Source organism: Phocoena phocoena, chromosome 13, assembly GCF_963924675.1.
Source record: "Phocoena phocoena chromosome 13, mPhoPho1.1, whole genome shotgun sequence".
In the NCBI taxonomy this organism is placed as follows: Eukaryota; Metazoa; Chordata; class Mammalia; order Artiodactyla; family Phocoenidae; genus Phocoena; species Phocoena phocoena.
In genome coordinates this window covers 8,781,556-8,805,723 of record NC_089231.1, presented here as the reverse complement: position 1 = coordinate 8,805,723, position 24,168 = coordinate 8,781,556, and the positions used below count along the sequence as shown (strand labels likewise).

The 24,168-nt window shown below is 35.3% G+C and overlaps 1 protein-coding gene across 1 annotated transcript in view; it reads left to right on the top strand.

The window, feature by feature from the left end:
* CCDC102B (coiled-coil domain containing 102B) overlaps nt 1–24,168 on the top strand; it is a 184,368-nt gene that overhangs the window by 5,326 nt on the left and 154,874 nt on the right. Inside the window, exon 3 of the mRNA XM_065890451.1 lies at nt 5,452–5,560. Coding sequence (XP_065746523.1) covers nt 5,452–5,560 — 109 coding nt within the window. The remainder of the gene's footprint in view (nt 1–5,451; nt 5,561–24,168) is intronic.

The following is a 24,168-nucleotide window of genomic DNA, read 5'->3' as shown; positions in this document are numbered from 1 at the left end:
TTCACTGTTACTAATGGGCTATGCAGTAAGCTTATAACTGACAAATACAATTTGTATATATTTAAGGTATACAACATGATGTTTTGATGCATATACATACTTGGAAATGATTACCGTAATCAAGCTAATTAACACACCCATCACTTCACATAGTTATTATTTTTGTGTGTGGTAAGAACGCTTATGATCCACTCTCTTAGCAAATGTCAAGTATACGGTACCATGTTGTTCACTATAGTCATCATGCCGTACATTCATCTTTTTTTTTTTTTTTTTTTTTGCTACTGAGTTGTATGAGTTCCTTTTATATATTTTGGATATTAACCCCAGTATGGTGTGCAAATAATTCCTCCATTCCATAGGTTATCTTTTCATCTTGTTAATTGTTTCTTTTGCTGTGCAGAAGCTTTCTAGTTTGCTATAGTCCCACTTATTTATTTTTGCGTTTCTGGTACCTGTGCTTTTGATGTAGAATCAAAATAATCTCTGCCATTACTAATATTCAGGAGCTTTCCCCTTATGTTTTCTTCCAGGTGTTTTACATTTCAGGTCTTAAATTAAGGTCTTTAATCCATTTCAAGTTAATTTTTGTGTATTTTTACAATTTCTTTTTTACTCTAAAGTATGTTTGTGTTTGGGCAGTCCTGTACCTAATGAGAGAGTCTATCTCTCTGTGTAGACTAGTAAGCACTAGTAATTCTCTACCTCAGTCTCCGTTGCAGTTAGGGTGCAGACGGTTGACATAGGAACAGCTATTCAAATGTAGCCACCTAGTTGTTTTAGCATAAATTAACCCTCCGAGGAGATGAGGGCACCAGCATCCATCCTGGTGAGGGGAGAAGGCAGTGGCAGTAGCTACATCTTGTTTTCAGAGGCAGCGGCAGCCTCAAGTCTCTGGTGACATCATCCCAAGACTCGAGTTGAGGGGATGTTGAGGTCATGCTGTGATGTCTGTACCTAAATGGTGGCCCCAAGAAAGTGCTGATGGGAGGATTTCTATGGCTTTATCTTTGGTATTTCTGACTGCCGGTTCCCAATTTGCTTCACTGGCTCTCCCAGAGAGTCTTTGTGCTGTTAATGTCTTCTATTTAAATTAGCTATTTTGAGTATATTTGTTTGTTGGACACATAATTGATATCAGGAGAGTGTACAGGCAACAGGCAGTGGGGTCTTCATTGGGCCGGTTCTGTGACATGAGACAGGTCTTTTTCCTGGCTGCATAGCCTTGTCCAAGCCTTGGCCTCTGGTTCTCCTGGGTGTCTCTGAGATTAACAGTATTCTTTAAAGTCATCTCTTTTCTAATTAAATTAACTATGTATGGCTTTGGCTATTGGCTGAAAATGCTGAAAGGTGATGAAAATGAAAAATATTGAAACATGTTACAGTTGAAATATGTAGTTATAAATAGTGAAATCATGAAATGATAAATAGGTTGCTTATTAAAAGTATACTTGTAAAAATTTTGTTATTCATCATTTAATACTAACTCTAAATTTTAGACTAATGAAAAAATGGATATCTAGATGTTATTACAAATTAATTATTTTTGTCTGGCAAAAAAATTTGACATTAATAGACCTCTAAGAAAATACTGACTAGATATTTTACAATGAAATTTCACACAGTTCAAAAATGATTAATATTTATTACCAGAAAGTAATGTTTAGGAATTTTTATCTCTGAAAAAAATTTTGATTAATCTTCCTGTCTAGATGTTTAAAATTTATGCCCATTTATTATGGGATCATTACGGGATGATTAACAAAGTATCAAAAGATTGCATAGAAATATAATCATATCTTTTCATAAAAATCATTTTGGTTCATACACTACTTTTTAGATCCTGCAAATATTATACATTTTAGCAATCTGATTTTTAAAAGTTTATATCATCATATTAAAATACTATATTTTTTCTGAGCTTTGTCTTAGTAATTTTTTTTAAAGAATCTGTGCATAAAATATGCAATATCCTTTAGAGTAAATTAGGTGGGTTTTTTTTGCCTTCTTGTAGTTCAAACAATATGATAGTTTAAATTTCGATTATAAATGTAAGTATAATTAATCAATTTTGAAAATCTCTCTAAAATGGAGAATAAATTGAATAGGCCAGAAAATTAAGGATTTAAAGAGTGCCCTCTGCTGCATAAATTTAAGTGTGCACAGTCCTTATGTCCTAATGCTTGAAACAAATAGTCACAATTTTTTTTTATAAAGCTATGCTGAAAAACACCCAAGCATCACATTGCTATTAAATAAATTTTTATGAATTGCCTGTTCTCTCACTTCTCTAAATTGTACCATTTTACAGAATGAAATACATAATTTTCTTTCACTAAACTAATAAATATCAGTTATTTTATTTAAGATGCATACTTAAAGAGAGAAATAATGCTATATTTTAAATGTGACTAATCTGCCTTAAATAAAGAATACAAATGGTTAACTATTCATGTTAATATGCTTTTCAAAATTATTTTCATTTCATGAACTGGCCTTGAATACTTAGTCTAGATATAATCTACATATAATTATATCTTAGACTATATCTATACTTATATGTAACTAAAAGTTTAATATAATTTGCAATGTTCTTTTTGAACTTCTTATAAAACCCCTGAGGGCATAGTTGCCACAGTAATTCTGATGACAATTTCGAGGATCAACATTTATTCTACAGTAATTATAAATCATTTTTATGTTAGTATGAGCTTTTTTGCTAACATTATCATTTGATTTATTAGAGTGTAATGTTAAAAGCTGGCACTGATGTCTCAACATGTATAATTTTGAATTTGTAAATTTAAAAATGTAGACTTTTCTCAAATTTTCAAGTATAATTTTTAAATTAATCTATTTATAAATAATTCTCAAAATTAATTTTGAGAAAATGTTCTCAATGTATGCTTCATTACACAAATGTATTTGATCAATATCCTTTAATAAAATTATTTTATTAATTTAAGATAGTCCTTTCACTGATGAAAACATTGTCATGTTCTACTCATGTAATTCTAATAAATTAAAATTATAAATATGGTGATTCTTAAGTATTTCAATGAAGTCACAAACAATACAATTTTATTATATTTTTCAACTTAAATTTACAGGTTAAAGTCAATACTCAATTTCTTTTAAATATTCAAAAATACCTTATCATCTAAAACTTTAAAACCTGAATGCCAAATACATAACATATTTTAATATACAATGGCTTTTATGTATTTTTTCTATATTTAACACAAAATGTTACTATTTGGCAATTTGTTCCCAATTTCTATATTTAATCCTATTCTTAAAATCTCAAACACAGTCACTAAGAGCAAAAATCGTATCATGGTAAGCAATTGGGGTGTCATCAGCTGGCTAAATTTACTTATCTATCAGAATTTTTGGCTGCGGTTGTTAATCTGGACCTGTGGATATCCGTAGGAGTGTTCTGAAGAACCTATTCAGCCTTTTTCTTTGTTCATTGTAATATACGTACTGTGTTAATAAGGGATTCCAAATTAGAGTCCTATAAATAGTGCTGGTGTCTTTTGCAACTTACGTCTTTTGAGGTGAAGTTAAGCTGTAACAAATTCTTTTATTATCCTCTTTCAACTTTATGGCTTGATTCATACAAATATTATTATGTAGCCCCTTAATGGGCTGCTTATGCAACGATTGGATTAAACTAATATATTTATGGCCTAATTCTATTTCGAATTCTTTGCATACTATTGCTACCTAGAAGATTCATATTTCTTATAAATAAGGAAATGGCATTCAATTTTGATTCTGGACGCATCTTCTAGCTCTGTGAATATGTCCCAAGATCTTTCTAGCAGCGTTATCACTGAAATAGATCTGTGTGTGTATTAGCTAATTATAAATACAGTAAGACTGTAACTAACAACTACAGAATCTTAGAGGCATGTAACAATCAGAAGTTATTTAGTTGGAGTCTGTGAGCCACTGGAGGTTGGTTAATCTGGACAGGGCTCTGCAGGGAAAACTCAGCTGTGATTCATGGCTTTTATCTTCCCCTGGGAGCAGTGGGCCTGCACAGGTATGTATTTCGCATAGTCATAGCCAAAATGTAAGTGAGTAAGCCCAGTTACATAAACACTTTTTAAGTCTTTGGGCACATCGTGCCTAATAGCATCCCATTGGTAATGTCAGGCACATTTTCTATGTCCAAGGCACAGCAAGTGACAATTTCATCTTGTGTTTCACCACTAAATAACATGTATCACTATTTTTCTGGCTTGTTATGTTTTCTTTCCAGCCCCTGTCCACCATATGACCCCTAAATTAGGTCTACATATTTTTCATTTTTGTTGTTGCAGCATCCCCTTTTAAGTATCATTTCCTGTATCAGCTATCTTTTGCTGCATAAAATAATAATAATAATTCAGTAGCTTAAGACAACAATGTATTTTGCCTGGCTGGATGCAAGGTCAGCTGACCTCCACTGGACCAGCTGGGCTTGTCTCCTTGGTAAGGTTGAGCTCAGATCTGCTTCATATGTTTATTTGGGGACAGCAGTTCCCGCGGGGGGGTAGGGGGAGACTCTTTTCACAGTGACGGCTGAGGGATAAAAGAAGACTAATCACACAAATTCTTTTCAGATTTCTGTGATCTGTCACATCAGATAATATCCCATTGGCAAAGCCTAGAATCCAGGGATGGGGAAAGCAACTCTGTCCATGGAAGGAGAGGAAAGAGAATGAGTATTTTTAACAATAATCTACCACAGAGATGAGGACTGACCATTTGCAAAGGTGGATATATGCTAGTTACCACCAGAAATAAACAATTATTTTCAGCGACTCACTCTAATAGATGTGTGGGCATGGAAAAAATAAATCAGTGATGAGATATTAAAGGATTAAAGATTTTCATCCAAGTTCTGTCACTTATTCTACAAATAGAGAAATTAATTTCAATTATTTTAAATAATTTAAATAGAGATCCCAGTGAAACTGCTTTATTAAAACAGAATTGCAGATATTTAAAAAGTATTTTTATATCTCCAATAAATGACTGATTTCTTAAATGGTTATGTGGGCTCCTTGGTATTCTCTGTCATATCAAAGAATTCTTCATTCATATACAGGCACGATATGACGTTGGATAAAAACCATGTTAAAATTAGAAACATATATATATCCTCCCATGTAAGGAAACAATATGAATAAGAAGCATTGAAAGAAATGAATGAATAATTCAGGAGACAGCAGGCAGAAAGTCAATTATTTTAATACTGGCAAAGCCGAATTACATGTGTTTAAACTACTGTAAACCAACTTTTATTCAATATTTTTAATAAGCTGAAAAAAGTTTTCTGTCATGACAATGATCATATACAAATATAAAAAATTAGGAAAATAGAAAATCTAAAATTGAATGCATTCCTAAAATTATTTTAAAATTGTAAGTCTATTTTGCTTTTAATTCTCTATTTAGAATGCGCTTATCTTTGGAAAAAGAAATAGAACGGCTGGAGTCAGCTTTGTCTGTGTGGAAATGGAAGTATGAAGAACTGAAAGAATCAAAGGCAAAAAGTCTGAAAGAGGTAGGGAGACGCATGATGGAAAGGAAGCAACTGACTGTTTTCTCTGTTCCGATGTGTAACCTGGTGGGCAGAAGACTGAGTAGACAAGAGGAAAGGAGGTTAAAAGATTGAATTCCCTCTATAAAAGGAATATTTGAACTCACATATTAATAGTGGACTCAGTCAAACTCAAGCCATAAGAAATCTTTTTCTAAATAACACATATTTTTAATGATCAACCACATGACACAATTAACTATCCATTCCAGGCACATGTGAGGGGATGGACAGCCTAAGATGCCATCATATCATAACATCTATAATAAACAACTTTATCTTACTCTTTTATAAAGCATTCTGAAAATATTAATTTATCTTAAGTGTATTTAGGTTCTTTTCACATTGGCATTATAGTTACTCAGAATCAGCCATTAGCCTTTATACATTTCCTTTGCACTTTCATCAATAAAATGCTGTCATGAACACTTTCCATGATTTGTTAATATTCATTATTTAAATAATATTAATTGTGTGTATTTTGTGTACTAAAGCACTATGCTAGGTAAGTATGTGGGATAGAATAATGAGCAAAGCAAATCAAAGAAAAATACTGAGCAAAAATAATGACAAGCTAAATGCTCTCCAATGAGTTAGCATTTAGTTCGTCTGTGTGCTATATACATACATATATATATACACACATACAAACTGTACCTGTGTTGACAGCTGTCGAAAGAAGCTGCATATCGAAATCAGTTATGTAATCATGCCTTAGTCTAAAGCACTCCTCCATCAGTTGTTTAAAAAGTGGGAAGCAGTATTCCTCTTTGTCTATGAAATTCCATACGAATGTTGTTTCAGCTTTGTTTCCAGCAAGTGATAAAGTGTAGAGTCATTGACTCAAGTTTGCAGAAATCCCATGAGGGAATATTCAAGAACCTTAGTTGCCAGCACTTGCCTTATTTATGGGTCACATGCAGACATCCTGATGTTCATAGAGCTTAGTAATCATCATGCAGATGTTCAGAACTAGTCGACGATGTCAACCCTGCAGACCACTGAGATTTGAAAAGAGGGAGGGACTTCCCTGGTGGTCCAGTGGTTAAGACTCCATGCTTCCATTGCAGGAGACACGGGTTGGATCCCTGGTTGAAGAACTAAGATCCTGCATGCCGTGTGGCACAGCCAAAAAAATAAATAAATAAAATAAAAATAAAAGAATGTTTTCCAAGAAAAGGGGTGGGGGGAACTTCCCTGGCAGTCCAGTGGTTAAGACTCCGTGCTTATACTGCAGGGACACAGGTTTGATCCCTGGTCGGGGAACTAAGATCCTGCATGGCCCACAGCACAGGCCAAAAAATAAGAAGCTCTTCCTCAGCTTTAGGAAACTGTTGAGTATTGCTCAAAGGGAGCTGCTTCCCCTCTCCTTTCACCTTATATTCTCTCCATTCCATAGCTAGAATTGAAAAATGACATCTACATTGAAAACATACAAGAAACAAAGTCAGTAAATGAAAAGAGGGAGAGAGTTTCCTAATACCCTTAAACAAATATCTCCTGCCTAAAAATCATTTATTAACAGAAGGTAATTTCAGTGAGAACCACAGAAGGTTAGTTTGGGAATATTTTTCAATGAGGGGTAATTTAAACAAAGCTAACTAATAAGCTAGATAAAGTTTATTTCTGCTTTATAAGTTCATGTTATATTGTCAGAGTGTTTTTGTTTCCAGCTTACACTGTGGGCATGTATGTAGTGTATGCGTGAACACACACATGCATTTGTGATGGATTCATCATATTTATATTCACAGGTACCTAACTGAACGTGGGCTCTGGGTGTGAACACTGACAGTAAATTAATGTTCTACAGGAACGATATCTCACAACACAAAAACCGTGTTATGCTTACAGTGTAGGTGTGTTTGTCTTATAACGAGTTTTAAATTTGATTGAGAAAACTAATATTTAAGATAGAACTGGTCTTCAATTTAATTAAAATCATGCATTTACAATCTCTTGCCACTAACGGGCAGTGCAGACTTGATAACATCAATTTAACATTTCCAAAGCAGCTGTTTTTGAAAAAAGTCATGGTTTTCAGTTGGTTTACAAAACGATATGTATATTTTAAAATGTTTAATTCTATTCAAAGATGATATTTTGGAGTATCAAATTGGAAAACGTCTACTTTAACTTGCTTAAGAAAGCTTTATAGACGAGAAAAAATAAAATCAACATAGCATTTTACAGTGTAAATTGGGTCTATATTTTGACACCCATGCAAAAGTATATATTAATACATATGTGACCCTTCTACTAGATAAAATGATAGGGCTTTTAGGGGCTTCCCTGGTGGCGCAGTGGTTGAGAGTCCGCCTGCCGATTCAGGTGACACGGGTTCGTGCCCCTGTCGGGGAAGATCCCACATGCTGCAGAGCGGCTGGGCCCATGAGCCATGGCCGCTGAGCCTGCGCGTCCTGAGCCTGCGTGTCCAGAGCCTGTGCTCCTCAACGGGAGAGGCCACAACAGTGAGAGGCCCGCGTACCACACACACACACACACAAAAATAATAATAATAATAAATAGGGCTTTTGGAACAAAGGAAACTTCAAGACTGTTACGGAAATTTATTTAAATATTTAAACTTTTGAATGTATGTTTCAGTTAGATGAACTACAACTTTGAACTTTGAAGAAAAGTGACAATGAATGAAAGAAAGAGTTTTTATTGTAGATGATGGAAAGTTAATTTAACAGAGATTTTAAAAATATTGTTTGAATTATTTATATGGGATTATTTTAAAAAAATATTTCTTTCCACTTCCTAAAGGGGGTTTATGATATTCATAGAGTCTTTGGAAGTCATGTGGCATAAACATATATTTAAGTTATTTTTATAAAACATTATGGAATGTTTAAAAAATATTTTAGACAATAAATAAAAATACTTAGTCCCATGTAATTTTTATATATTCTTTGTTTAATTGTTTTATAATAGATTATAAGAGAACAATAATCTTACAGTACATTTAGAAAGGTCATTGTACAGTAATTAAAGTGTAAAATATTTTAAATTCCCATAAGTTGACTGACAATCAGAAAAAGTTATTATGATACATCCTCTGGACCTTCACATGAATTCTCCTTTCTTATTCCACTTCTCAACAATTCTGATAAATGACCTTTTCTTTCACTGCAGCTCTTCATCTATGAAAATTTTTGAATACCGTGTAATTCTTTTTTAGATGCATGAAACTTACAAACAAATACATGCCTGGCTAAAAACTGGCTGCTGGAAAATTTAGCAATTTTTAGAGCTGGAAACAGATGTGTTTAATAGACCAGAATTTTTAAAAATGTATTTGGAAGTCTGGTGTGCTTTAGAGGGAGATCTTTCTTAAATTACTGACATTTAGAGAAGAGTAAATATGAGAATTTAATTGTAAAATTCAATAGGTATTTAAAATGCAACCAAGATGATGAGTGGCAGAGATGGTTATATTCAAAATGCTGTTCCCATGCTGAATCTAATACTTAGTCAGCTTTTCTTCTGCACGTCTGTAAATATTGATTTGGAATTAGATTATGAATTCCAAGAGTGCTGTTATGACAAGTTTTATGAAATCTCATGATCTAGAGAATCAAATATTCAGATAAGTAACATTGATTACAAATAAGTATGGTACCTTGCTTTAACAATAAATGACTGATTCTTTTCATAATGGAAGATTATTTTTACCATATGTGAAGAAAACTGCTAGCATTTTAAAATTGGTCTCAAGCTAAAAAAATGAAATTGTAACTTTTTAATTTTCCTTTGAAAATTTTGTATTTTTACCTAGTATCTTTTTAAGGATTTTATTTAGAAATCTTTTACCTTTTTGTGATAATAGTGACATTTCTAGTAGTTTATAATTTACAGTGTTCCTTTACGAATTTTTTTTTTTTTTTTTTTTTTTTTTTGCGGTACGCGGGCCTCTCACTGTCCAGAGCACAGGCTCTGGACGTGCAGGCTCAGCGGCCGTGGCTCACGGGCCCAGCTGCTCTGCGGCATGTGGGATCTTCCCGGACCGGGGCACGAACCTGTGTCCCCTGCATCGGCAGGCGGACTCTCAACCACTGCGCCACCAGGGAAGCCCACGAATATTTTATAAATATTTTATAAATATTTGTATGAAGTACTTAGGGAGACACAGGCTTCATGGGGCCTCTTTATGGTACTAATAGCTGACATTGAAGCCTTATCTGAAACACCTCAAAACACCTTTCTAATTTGAGGGAAATAGAAGGTTAGAATTATGAGTTATCTGTAGCTAAAATTCTATACTGATACCTTCACTTTAAAAAAGGTTGTGTCAAATGGGAGCTACTCTGCCCACATAAAGAGAGGATCCTTGAAGATACTTAATTGAAATAGGTATATGGTAGAGTATGGGTACAGTTGTTAGCTCGAAGCTAATTTCAAAGCTGTCTCATATTGCTATTTTTGTGACTTAAAGGAACTACTCCCTAGAAATGACCCAGAACATTAATGTAGGTCGTCAATTCTAACTCCTCCCCTCCCCTCACCCAGGCGGAGCCATCCTGTCTCCTCCTCTTGCCCTCTCTTCTAGGTCCCTTGCCCAGCACTGTTGACCTATTCACTTGTCCACCCAGCAAGCAGGGTGACAGCTCTCAAAATGTAAACTGGATCATAAAAACACTTCAGTGACTTCCCGCTATCCAGGTCCAGCTGGCTAAGCCACCTGATGTCGACAGTTCAGTGGATGCCCGGTAATAATACCCCTCTTTCCACCCCAACTGCTCTAAAAGGCAATGCCCCAAATTCCAGCAGACAGTACCCAGCAGTGAACTATTTTTGATGCATATACATTCCCTACCTGTGTTTGGAGTCCAGCCTTCTCCTTCTGTCACTGACTCCGCTGTGCCCTGAGCTCTCAGAGGTCATTTAGCTGGACAGTCTGCATCAGACCAGAGATTAGACACAGGAGAGAATGGGGGTGGGGGTCACATGATGACAGTTTGTATGGACCCGCCCAGGAGTGCTGTACATTGTTTCACTTATTCACAAGCGAGTACCCATTGCCTTATATGTGTGTGTGTGTGTGTTTATGTTTATATTTTCTGTTTCAGGCTGTTTTTTTTCCATCGAAACAGTCACACAACAACCCTTTCACCTCCCATCCACCAGTCACATCTTGCCATTAACTTCAGTTTACATGTCACTTTATAAAAGGGAATGGTTTTATTCCCGAAAAAACTTCCTTTACTGTTTTCCCTCGGAGAAATGTACAAGATTTTTAAAAGACCTTATCAACTGCAATTATTTTTTGGTTTACTTTCTATTTGCCTTTCCCACTGAACTCTGAATTTCGTGATAATATACGTTACGTCTGCTTTATTCATTTGCCTCTATGCAGTGCTGATCAAACGTGGTTATGATTTGTGAAGACCAAAGCTTTTTTATCTAGCTCTATATGCTTGTATTCCTGAATGGTGGCTATGGCTATAGTGTAAGGAGAGTAGTTGAGATCCTAGTTTTTCTTTTTTTGTTTTGTTTTGCTAGTTATTTCTTTTAAGTTTTTTTCATGGAAAGGCATTTTATTTTAAATAAAGCAGTGTGTGCATGTCAAGCCTTTTATTACCTGATGAGGCTACGGCTCTACATCCCTGAAGATTTTAGATTTTCCAGGGCACTGGAGTGAACCTTCGCCCCTAACATCCTATCCATCATGAAAATCTGTTTAGCTTGTTCTTTGCCAGATATAAATTAGCTTATCAGGACAAAGAGTGAGGCTGATAAAATACCATATTAGAATTCTATAAATGTATAAGAACAATGAAGCCTATGGGACACCACTTTGCTCATACAAGTGCCCTCAAGACCTTTTTAAACAAACGTAATTAAGAATAATGTAAGCACTAAATTACATAAGTCAGAATTAATTGAACTACTAGTGGATAATTCATAGACATCACCAAGGTAACCCTCAGAACACCGAGATGACTTCCTTAACTCTAAGGCTATTATAAGTATTATGAAAGAAAATTAGGCTCTTCAGAATCTACTTTACTTGTAGAAACATAAAATGATGAAAAGATAGGTTGAAATCAGATGTTTTAGCATATGTTTAAGTTAACCAACACTATTTTAAAATTTAAAATACAGTACAAAGGAGTCAGCTGATATTTAATTAATCTATACAAATTAATAGTTTGAGAATGATGTTAAAAGTAGGTTGAAAAGAAGTAAAATATAAGGTCCCTAAAGGAGTGACACAGTGACAATGGCCTCACATCGAGAGGAACATTCAGTCTGCAAAACATCTTTATTTTCTATTCCAGCTGACAGGACACTTTCCAGCGATGCATACCTCATACATCCAAAGATTCTGGTTTTATCTTTTCCTATAAGAAATCCCTATGCAGGGATATTCAGTTAAGACCATTCTGAAGATAAGGATCTTCCTTTTAGTAAATAGCATGAGGATTTTTACCTGCAGGAGCAGTTTTCATGTTGAAAAGGAGATTGAATCAAGGCACTCTGCTCATCTTAGCCCTGCCGTGTACTGACACCAAAGGTGTTGATTGTATACACCTGAGTGAAAGAATCAGCTATAAAACATAGCATGCCATTTAAAAATTCTCTATGGTATAAAAGATCTGGAACAATAAATTAAAAGTTGTTCATTCTTTTCATATACATTATGTATCATTTTGTAACTCTATAAACGTCCCTTTTTGTTTTTTTAAATATATAGTTTAAAGACAAGGACACTGGAATTAGGAGTACATGACTGCGGGGGATTTAGAGGGTGACTTTTTTTTTTTGGTGGTGGGGCATTCCAACTGTTTCTAATGATTTTGTTTAGCTTTACTGAGGTATAAATGATATACAAAAAATTGAGCACAGTGTATGCATTTTGATGAGTTTGGACATATATATGCATACATCCATGGTACCACCATCACACCGAGGCACTAAATATATACATCACCTCCAGCATTTTTCTTGTGTTCTTATGTGTATGTGTGTGTGTGTGCTTGTTTGTGGTAAGAACACTTCACATGAGATCTATCCTTTTAATATTTTGGGTTGGCTAAAAAACTCATTCGTTTCTTTTTTTTTTCATAAGATGGCTCTAGTAGTGCTTTTTGTCTTTAACTTCATTCGAAACAATTTTGTTAGATTGTATTGAGACAGCTGTCATATCAGCGTGCATTAAAAAAAAGCTAATCAAAAAAACCCAAACAAACAAACAAAAACTAATCAAAGATGGTGAATTTTTGTGTAGCCATTTTAATATTGAAGATGGAAGAAAACAGCAATATTTTCGGCATATTATGCTTTATTATTTCAAGAAAGGTAAAAACACAACTGAAACGCAAAAAAGGATTTGTGCAGTGTATGGAGAAGGTGCTGTGATCGAATGTGTCAAAAGTGGTTTTTGAAGTTTCATACTGGAGATTTCTCACTGGATGATGCTCCGCGGTCCGGTAGACGAGTTGAAGTTGATGGTGATCAAATCGAGACATTAATTGAGAACAGTCAATGTTATACCACGTGGAGATAGCCAACATACTCAAAATATCCAAGTCAAGTTTTGAAAACTATTTGCACCAGCTATTGGTGCAAATGGTTATTTTAATTGCTTTGATGTTTGGGTTCTACATAAGTTAAGTGAAAAAAACCTTCTTGACCGTATTTCCGCATGCAATCCTCTACCAAAATGTAATGAAAAAGTTCTGTTTTTAAAACAAATTGTGATGGGCAATGAAAAGTGGATACTGTACAATAATGTGGAATGGAAGAGATTGTGGGGCAAGTGAAAGGAACCACCACCAACCACACCAAAGGCCGGTCTTCATCCAAAGAAAGTGATGTTGTGTATGTGGTGGAATTGGAAGGGAGTCCTCTATTATGAGCTCCTCCCGGAAAATCAAAGGATTAATTCCAACAAGTACTGCTGGCAGTTAGACCAACTGAAAGCAGCACTCGATGAAAAGTGTCCAGAATTAGTCAACAGAAAATGCATAATCTTCCATCAGAATAATGCAAGACTGCGTGTTTCTTTGATGACCAGGCAAAAACTGTTACAGTTTGGCTGGGAAGTTCTGATTCATCCACCATATTCACCACACAGTGCACCTTTGGATTTCCATTTATTTCGGTCTTTACAAAATTCTCTTAATAGAAAACATTTCAGTTCCCTGGAAGACTGTAAAAGGCACCTGGGACAGTTCCTTGCTCAAAAAGATAAAAAGTTTTGGGAAGATGGAATTATGAAGTTGCCTGAAAAATGGCAGAAGGTAGTGGAAGAAAAGGGTGAAAAGGGTTGTTCAATAAAGTTCTTGGTGAAAATGAAAAATATGTCTTTTATGTTTACTTAAAAACCAAAGGAACTTTTTGGCCAACCCAATATTTTAAAGGACACAATACTATATTGTTAACTAAAGTACTATGTTGTACAACAGATCTCTAAAACTTATTCATCTCACACAACAGAAACTTTGTATTCATTTAAAAACAACTCCCCATTTTGCCCTCCCCCAACCCCAACCCCTGGTAACCACCATTCTATTCTCTGCTTGTGTAAATTTAACTATTTTAGAAATACCTCACATCAGTGGCATCATGCTACGTTTGTCTTTTTGTTACTGATTTATTTTATTAGCATAATTTCCTCTAGGTTCATCCGTGTTGTTGCAAACGGCAGGATTTCCTTACTTTTAAGGCTGAATGATATCCCATTGTACGTATATACCTCATTTTCTGTATTCATTTATCTGTCAGTTTGGGTTGTTTCCGTATCTTGGCTGTTGTGAATAATGACGCAGTAAATGTGAGGTTGCACCTATCTCTTAGAGATCCTGATTTCAATTATTTTGGTTATATACCCAGAAGTGGGATTGCTGGATCACATGGTACTTATATTTTTAATTTTTGGAGGAAACTCTATACTGCTCTCCGAAGTGGAGATTTCCCGTATACCTCCTGTCCCTACACATACAAGCCTCTCCAGTTGTCAACATCACTCAACAGAATGGTACATTTTTTACCAAGGATGAACCTATGCTGACACATCATAAACACCCAAAGTCCACCATTTACCTTAGGGTTTACTCGGTGTGAATGTACCTTAGGGTACATTCTGTGGGTTTAGACAAATGTATGATGATATATTTCCACCATTATGGTATCATACGTAGTGTTTTTACTGTCCCCCCAATCCTCTGTGTTCCACATATTCATTCTTCCTTGCCCCACCTCCTTCAACACCTGGCAACCACTGATATTTTCTTGTCTCCATAGATTTGCCTTTTCAGAATGTCATATAGTTGGAATCATACAGTATGTAACTTCTTAAGACTGGCTTCTTTCACTTAGTGATATGCTTTCCTCCATGTCTTTTCACAGCTTGATAGCTCCTTTCTTTTTAGGGCTAAGTAATATTCCACTGAGTGGATGTATCACAGTTTATCCAGCTACCTGCTGAGGGACATCTTGGTTGCTTTCAAGTTTTAGCAGTTATGGATAAGGCTGCTGTGAACTTCTGTGTGCAGGGCTTTATGTGGTTTTCAGTCTCTTTTCATTTAATTATTATCCCCTGGTGAAATGAGTTCCTGTCTTAGATTATTTTATGGGTCACTGACCACCTTCTAGACAGCAGCATTTGAGTGAGGCATCCTCGGGATTGTGCCCAGGATCACATCTCAAAGTATGGCAAGTTATGTGGGAGGAACTGAGTGTAGCTGCTCTGTTGAGAAAGGGTTATGGATGTGGTGGAGACTCAGGGCATCACTGTCTCCTCTTTAGGGCCGTGGTGCATCCTAATTAGTACCAGAAGTTTTAAAGAGAGTTAAGAAATCATAAAGACAGAAGGCTCCTTTAGCTGGTATTTTTAGAGGTATCATATGGGAGAACTGAAAAGGCACAGGTGACACACAAGAACAAAGAGTATTCTTTGAAATGCACTTTAGAATGTATAATTATCACTTGAGGAAATTTTCCTTTGTAATATAGTTCTGAGGTTACGATCAAAGTTGGTCGAAGATATAATTCTATATTCACATTAAACATCTTCTGATATATACAAAATGAGTTGCTGATGAAATCTCATGAGAGTTCTCACATGGATAATCTGGATATTATAAAAAATGGTAAATAATCTTTTAATGCAGTTGTACTGAATTAGCAGAATCCATTAGATTCAACTGAAAATAATTTTTAAAAATATATCTGTCCAGCTGTCTCTTGAAAGATTTTGATTTATTTGGTTAGGAGTACCGATTACATGTCTGTGCTTTTAGAAGCTCGTTATCCTGGTGTGCACCTTTAATTGATATCTGCTGCTCTAAAACATCACCTGGGGAGGGGAGTGGGGACTGTGGAAATCCCCAAAACCAGTTGTGACCATTTTATGTTAAAGATCAACTTGACTTGGCCACCACCAAGTGCCCAGATATCTGGTCAAACGTTATTCTGGGTGTGTCTGTGAGGGTGTTTTGGCATGAGATTAGCATTTGAGTGAGTAGACTGAGTAAAGCACATTGCCCTTCCTAATGTGGGTGGGCCTCATCTAATCAACTGAAGGCCTGAATAAACAAAAAGTCCAACTCTTGTGCAGGTAAGAGGGAATTCCTTCTGCCCAACTGTCTCTGACCTGGGGCATCGGTTTTGCCCTGGTTTTGGACTTGAACTGAAACATCAGCTTTCCCTGGATCTGGAACATGTTGACTCAGGTGGGAGCTCTACCATGAGCCCTTCTGGTTCTCAGGTCTTTTAACTTGGACTGGAGCTTTCACCACTGGCTCTCCTTGGTCTTCAGCTTGCCGACTGTAGATCTTGGGAATATGTGTGTGTGTATATATATATGTGTGTGTGTGTGTGTCTTAGCCTGTTTCTCTAAAGAACCTTAATACACCAACTTTACTGAAAAAGTCATAACTTGACCATATCTGCTTGCTGCAAGTCCTGGTTTATTTCCACTCAATGATTTTTCTCTCTTTTGCCAGTTGTGCAATTGGCATTGGAAGCACTGCATGTACTCCTAGTTAGTAACATCAATTATAAAGTGAAATATATACTTTATATATTTTATGATTTCTTTGGCCTATTTTCCATTGTTCTGACTTTTTTTTCACTATTTAGATGGCTTTAGCTCTTTAGCTGATTCTAGACATTGCATTGTTTACACAAAAAAGCATAAAATCCCAAAGAAGAAAAGTGATTTTATCAACTATTTGGTTGTGGGAAAGATTTGTACAGGTCAGGCTCCAGTCTCCAATGATTTCAAAACGCCATATGTTAGGGGAGAGTAAGAATGTATTAACAAATTTCAAGTCACCAAATTAGTGAAAAATCATGTAAAAGGGAATGTTTCCAAGAGTAACTTAATTACATTACCAACAGCATCATATGCATAAGTTCAAGTGCCATTTTAATATTGACAGAGAGAGTTTAAGTGTGAAATGTTCGAATTCATTTTGAATTACATTCTCAATGTTTAATTATGAAATACACAGAGAAGTGGGTGATGAGGCTTTTTGATTCTTCATAAAATAGGGGTGCCAATGAGACAAATTAAGAGATGAGAACTCGTGTTTCATACTTAATTTGATTAAGTATGCTTCTAACAGAAGCTCTTTGTGATTTTAAAATTAAATTAGAAGGCGTAATTGCTATAAATCTTTTGACTAAAATAATCTTTGCTTTTTACATATTTTAATAGATTTATTGAGATATAATTCACATACCGTACAACTCATTGTAAAGCATATAATTTGATGTTTTTAAAATATATTCACAAAGTTGTGCAACTGTCACCATAATCAACTTTAGAACATTTCATCAGTCCAGAAAGAAACCCTAGATCCATTAGCAGTGACTCCTTATTTCCCGCCAATCCCCACAGCTTTAGTTAATTACTAATCTAATGTAATACTGTAGATTTACCTATGCTGGGCATTTCATATAAATGGAAATTTATGACTGGCTTCTTTCAACTTACATAGGTTTTTGAATAGAGTTTCTGTAATCTGCCTTTCTACCAATTCTTCCTGTTACAACTCAAGAACATAAACATGTTGAATTTTTTTATGGCAACCTCATTTAGAAAAAACTATTAGGAGGCATAAGTTTCTGTTTCCCATAAGAAAATATATTAACATTTAGCTGTTTTATTCATGTCTGAAGCAAGATGTAAACATTTTAAAATTATATTACTTTTCTTAAATGAAAATTTTGATTTTGACAGAAGTACAGGTCATCAAGAGACCAAGACTAAGTAGGAAAACAAAGAAAACAAAGAAAAACATTTCAATTTCTAAAGCTTTGTAGAAATGTAAGATATTTTTTTCATTATTACCAAAGTTGGCACTCTTTTTTCACTTGGTGAAGTTAAATCATATACTTTAGCTCTAAAAAAAATATATTCAAACATGAATATTTGATTTTCCTAGTTTTATACTATGGTAATTTTGTGCAGCTTCAGGCAATATTTAATTAAGAATTAAACCATGCTAATCCTTTAAAAACCCTATTTTTCTAAAAGTAAAAATCTGAAACATGTTTTTCCTCCCCAAGAACTATGATATTCTATAATTTCATGTTCTTTGTGAGCTAAAGGACTTGGAGCTCTGTATGTGTGTGTGTGTGTGTGTGTGTGTGTGTGTGTGTGTGTGTACTTGGAGAACAATACTCTGTGTTTAAAAGCCTTAACAGCAACAATTAAAATGGTATCACATTCAAAAATATATCTTGAAGATGCTTCTATTCATGGATAGGAAGACTCAATTCTGTCAAGATGCTGGTTCTTCCCAACTCAATCTATGGATTCAATGCAGTCCCAATCAAAATCCTAGCAAGTTGTTTTATGGATATTGAAAAACTGGTTCTAAGGATAATAGGGAGAGGTAAAAGACCCAGAAGAGCTGGTACAATATTGAAGAACAAGAACAAGTTGAAGGATTGATGCTGCCTGACTTTAAGACTTACTATAAAGCTACAGTAATCAACACAGTGTGGCACTGACAAAAGAACAGACAAATAGACCAATGGAACAGAATAGAGAATCCAGAAATAGACCCACATAAATATAGTTAACAAATCTTTGACAAAGGAGCAAAAGCAATACAATGGAGCAAAGATAGTCTTTTCAACAAATTGTGCTGAAACAACTGGACATCCACATGCCAAAAAAAAAAAAAAAAAAAAACAGAATCTAAACACAGGCCTTACACTTTTCCCCAAAATTAGCTTAAAACAGATCATAGATCTAAATGTGAAACACAAAATTATCAAATTTCTAGAAGATAACATAGGAGAAAACTGGATGACCTTGGGTATAGTGATGACATTTTGGATAGAGCAAAAGTGTGATCCATGAGTGAAATAATTGATAAACCAGACTTCACTAAAATCAAAAACTTTTGCTCAGCTAAAGACAATGTCAAGAGAATGAAAGGACAAGCCAAGGACTGGGAGAAAACATTTGACACATCTGATAAAGGACCGTTATCCAAAGTATACAGAGAACTCTTAAAGCTCAACAATAAGAAGATAAGCAATTGGATTAAAAAATGGGCCAAAGACTTGAACAGACACTTCACCAAAGATGTGCAGATGGAGAATAAACATATCAAAAGATGCTCACACATCCTATGTCATCAGGAAAATGCAAATTAAAACAACAGTGAAATACCACTACATACCTATGAGAGTGTCCAAAATCCAGAACACTTGACACCAAATGCTGGCTAGGATGTGGAGCAACAGGAATTCTCATTCATTGCTGGTGAGAATGCAAAATGATACAGCCACTTTGGAAGACAGTGTGATGACTGTAGTTAATAATATTGTATTGAGTTACTACATAGTAACTCAAAAGTTACTGTGAGAGTAGAGCTTTAATATTTTCGCCATAACAACAACAACAAAATGGTAATTATGTGAAGTGAAGGATGTGTTAACTAACCTTATTATTGTAAACATTTCACAATATGTAGGTGTATCAAATCATCACATTGTACACCTTCAACTTACACAATGTTACATGTCAATTATGTCTCAGTAAACTGGAAAAATATACAAAAAATATTTTAAGGCACATTTGGTAGTTATAAATGATGGAAAAAAAGAACACTTTCTTCATTGCTGGCTTTGAGCAATTTGATTTTAATGTGTGTTGCTGTGATCTCTGCATATATCTTTGTTCTTGGGGGTGTGTTGAATTTCTTGGATCTGTGTGTTCATACTTTTTATTAAACTTGGAAAATTTCTCATCATTATGTTTTTTAAATATTTGTCTTCATCCCTTTGTCAGGGACACCAATTATAAGTACATTAAGACTCTTGAAGTTGTCCCACTGTTTGCTAATTGGCACCCAGTGTAATCCTACTGGGGTGAGTGAATGGTGAGTACTGGGTGGCTTGGAAGGGGAAGTTTGGTCAGTGGCAATATACCAAGCACCTTGGTTGTTCCTGAGTTTTCAAATGTTCTTCGCTATGATTAGGTTATCACTGTTTGCTAACTGCCTTCCCATAGAGACTGGGCAATAGAGGTGCTATCTCCTTCAATGTTTACATTTCAAAGAGATAGTTCCCAGGTCCTAGAGAAGGAACTCCCTGGGTTATAAAGCTGGCAAAAGGCTGGCAGATTTATGCCTCAAAGGGGCAGGGAAAGAATTTACAATTACAAGTTGTTGTTGTTGTTTTCAAAATAAACACTCTAAGACAATGAAAGCCAAGGACCTGTAGTCACAAATAAACCCCTCTAATTTTAGTCAGGCTGAGGGAAACATTAAGCCCTCTTGGTCACTTCTAATTCTATCATCTTTGTTCTTTCTGGGCCAGTTTCAATTGATGAATTTTTCTCCTCATTATGGGTCATGCATTCCTATTTGTTTGCATAACACGCAATTTTTGACTGGACTTCTGTCATTAGCAATTTTTTCTTGTTGGGTGGCACTGAATATTTTCATTTTTTAAAATTATTTTTGAGCTTTGTTCAGAGATGTAGTTTTATTACTTGGAAGTAATTTAATCTTTTTTGTCTTAAAGCCTTTAAACCTTGTTAGATAAGACCAGAGCAGCATTTAGTCTAAGGCTATATTTCCTACTGACTATGGAGGCAAAACCATTCTGAGTCCTTTTTGTAATGGAAATGTGAATTATGAGGTCTTCTATTTTGGCAGCTGGCAATAGGAATTATTACTGGCCTTATGTGAGGCCTAGGCGGTGTTTCTTTTAATTCTCTTGGGAGTTAGTTTTCTTACAAGTATGCTCAGATCACCACCCTGGTGAGTACTCTGCAGACCTCCAGGGTTCCCCTCTACTCCGTTCTCTCCACTCTGGTACCTTTGCCTCAGCTACCCCTCATCCCATCGCTCCCAGCTTCACCCAAACTCGGGGGTACCACCAGCTTCTTCCTTGCTTCCCCTCCCTACCCTGTGAACTGAAACTCCTTCCAGGTAATAAACTGGCTATTTTTAGGGCTCTTTTTGTTTTCTCAGGGATTGCCTGATAATCAATGTCTTTACAACAATTGTTTCTTCCATTTTTCTTGCTTTTTAGTGGTTTCAGTTTGGCAAATTTAGCTTCTGTGACTCCATCTTGTTTAGCAGTCAGTTTCATTTTGATTATGTATTAGAAGTATGTGTTTTTTTAATCTTGTTTCCCTTTAAATATTATTTTTTGAAAAAGCAGTCAATTTTTATACAGAATATGGGTTTATATATGTTTTGATAAGTCATGATAACCTGTTTTAAAATAACTCATATTTTTATTCAAGATATTTTATTTTTTACTGAATTAAAAGAACAAAGGTCATTACCCTTTTTTGTGTAACATTTTATTTTTTACATGGTTTCTAAGCTGTTAATCACCCTTTCTTTTACTAATTTATCAAGAGATAAATAATTCACATGAAGCTCAGACATTTTAATTGGATATATCTTATTAAGTGTGTTTTAATATGTAGGTTTTTTTTATATTTCTTTTTCCTTTTTTCCTTCTTATAATTTATTTAAAAAGCCAAGTCATTTGTCCTGAAGTTTTATTTTGGATTTTAGAGATTGCACCTTAAGGTACGATTTGCTACATTTCTCTGTTCTCTATGTTTCTTATAAAATGGTAGCTGGATCAATAGGTTTGATGTAATTCTCTTTCAGGATGTTCTCCTAGGTGGGGTATTCTTCCCTTAAGAAGTACATGGTATTTGGGTGTCCCTGAGGTGCTAGCAGACCGATGCTTATTGCCTAGAACCATCGATTAATTCGGAGCTGCAAAATTGTGATATTCTCTTATTTCTCCTTAAGCTATTAGTTGGAATATTTAAATGAAGAGAACTTCTCACATAATACTTTATGCATTTAGATATAGTCAGGAAACATGAGAGATTATTTTCCCTTTCTTTACCAATTTACAAAATAATAAATTAGTTCACTAGCATTCCCCAGTGTTAATCAAACTAGTATTTTTAGTATCATTATGAATTCATGAATTTAAACTTATTGAGTGTGCTTTAACATACTGCAATTATTATCCCTACTGATGTTCAAAAATTCCCATATTTAGAGAGCAGAAACTTCTTAATATTGGCTACTGAGAACATTTGATGCAATCCTAGAAAACTCTTACAGTTTCCTTACTCTGTGGTATGACAAAATATACTAGATATACCAAAATATCTTTGTTTTAGATCTGAAATAAGCCATTTCTTCAGAGTCCTGGATTCTCAGTGAGGAATAGCTCAAGACCACAATCTGTGTGTAGAAATGTGCTGAGATGGTCATTATTTCCAGGCCATTTCAGTGGAAAGAACTGGTAAATTTATAAATATGTTGAATCTTCTTTATCATTCTCCTCTGTTCATCACAGTTTGTTCATTACTTTTGGTTATTTAGCATCTTATTTCTTTTTACCTTGTCTCTTAAGGCAGCATCTGTTGCACTTTTTTGCTCTTGTGTTCCTTTTAGATTATTCAGAAGTGATTTTTATTTCTAATTCTTTCCTGAATATTATTATATTTCTGAATATTTAAATTCTTGGTTGCATTGCTCTTTCACGTTATTTATAATTTTATTGATGTTGTTTTGGTCACATTGAAAAATTTGATTCTTCTTTTTCTCTAGTGGGCATGTATGTCTAGAATGTTCTCACTATTTATACCATATTCTCATTGTATTTAAGATTATTCTTTTTCTCATTCTTTTGTCCTTATATAACACTACATATGATTCAACTATGACCCTCTTTTGTTGCTCATTCTTAAATGGATTTAGGTGTTTTTGGTACATAGGAGGGAAAGTGGGTGAATAAAGAAATGTTTGCTAGCTTTGCTGCTTTAGAGCTCATTACTCTTAATATTTGTGCAGTGTGCCCCACATTATGGCCTTGTCCTCTCCAAAACCTCCTGGCCCTGTTCTCCAGCAGACTTCTACATGGATCCCTTCTCTGCCTTTATTGCCACTGTTTCTCTCAATGTGGATCTTGTTCTCAGCATTATCCTCTGAGGGGAGGGGGTATTTTTAAAAGAAGTCTTATCTGCTTTTTTTTTTTTTTTTTTTTTTTTGCGGTACGTGGGCCTCTCACTGTTGTGGCCTCTCCCGTTGCAAAGCACAGGCTCCGGACGTGCAGGCTCAGCGACCATGGCTCACGGGCCCAGCCGCTCCGCAGCATGTGGGATCTTCCTGGACCAGGTCACAAACCCGTGTCCCCTGCATCGGCAGGCAGACTCTCAACCACTGCACCACCAGGGAAGCCCTGTCTGCTTTTTTAAAGAGTATATAGGGTAGAGACTGCTCCAGTTCTTCAGACTTTACAATGGCCCTCTCGCATAGGCTCCCCAGTTAGAAATTGTGAAACTCCCCTAGTTTCATCTACTGTTTTCATGTTGACTTGACACACTCCCAGGTATTGTATATTGTCAGTTTGGGGTTCTCCTGTTCTCAGATCACGATGATTCCATTTAGTTTTCTCAAGCAGCTGTTGATCTCCTGCAACTCTTGAAGCTGTGAGTGGGTTGTCTTAACCCACTTGTATCTTGGGGTCCATAGGGACAACTTGTCACCTAATTTTGCTGTAGGTATCCATAGGTTTTTTTAGTTTGTTGTTCTCATTGCTCTGTTTTCATGGAAAGATCTGAAGTCATTAAAATAATTACCACCACCAGACCACTGCCTTCTTTTCACAGTTCCCCACGGGGATAGTAATTTGGTTTTCAACCCCAGATTTCCAACTTCCACATGGGGCCTTCAAAAATTGATCTGCCTAAGGAAGTACTTTGCAAGCGAGTTATCTTAGCCCACATTACCCTCCACCCACTTCGCAAATGAAAGGCATATTTATCTTTCTGATCCCTTGATCCCCAGTATTATTTTAGAACATTTTGCCAGACTGAGAAAAACTAAAGAGTGCCAGACACAGAGACATTTTAAAGTATTGGTATTAATAAGCCAACTAACGAATGAGTCACAAAACCTTTGGCATGTCAGGTGGTTCCTACTTTTCCTTTTCATAAAAATACTGGAATAGGACCTAATGGATTGGTCAGTTTATAGATAATAAAAAATAAATTTTGATATAAAATCAAAATGTAGCTTTGCCGTATATTTAGTAGGATATTAAAA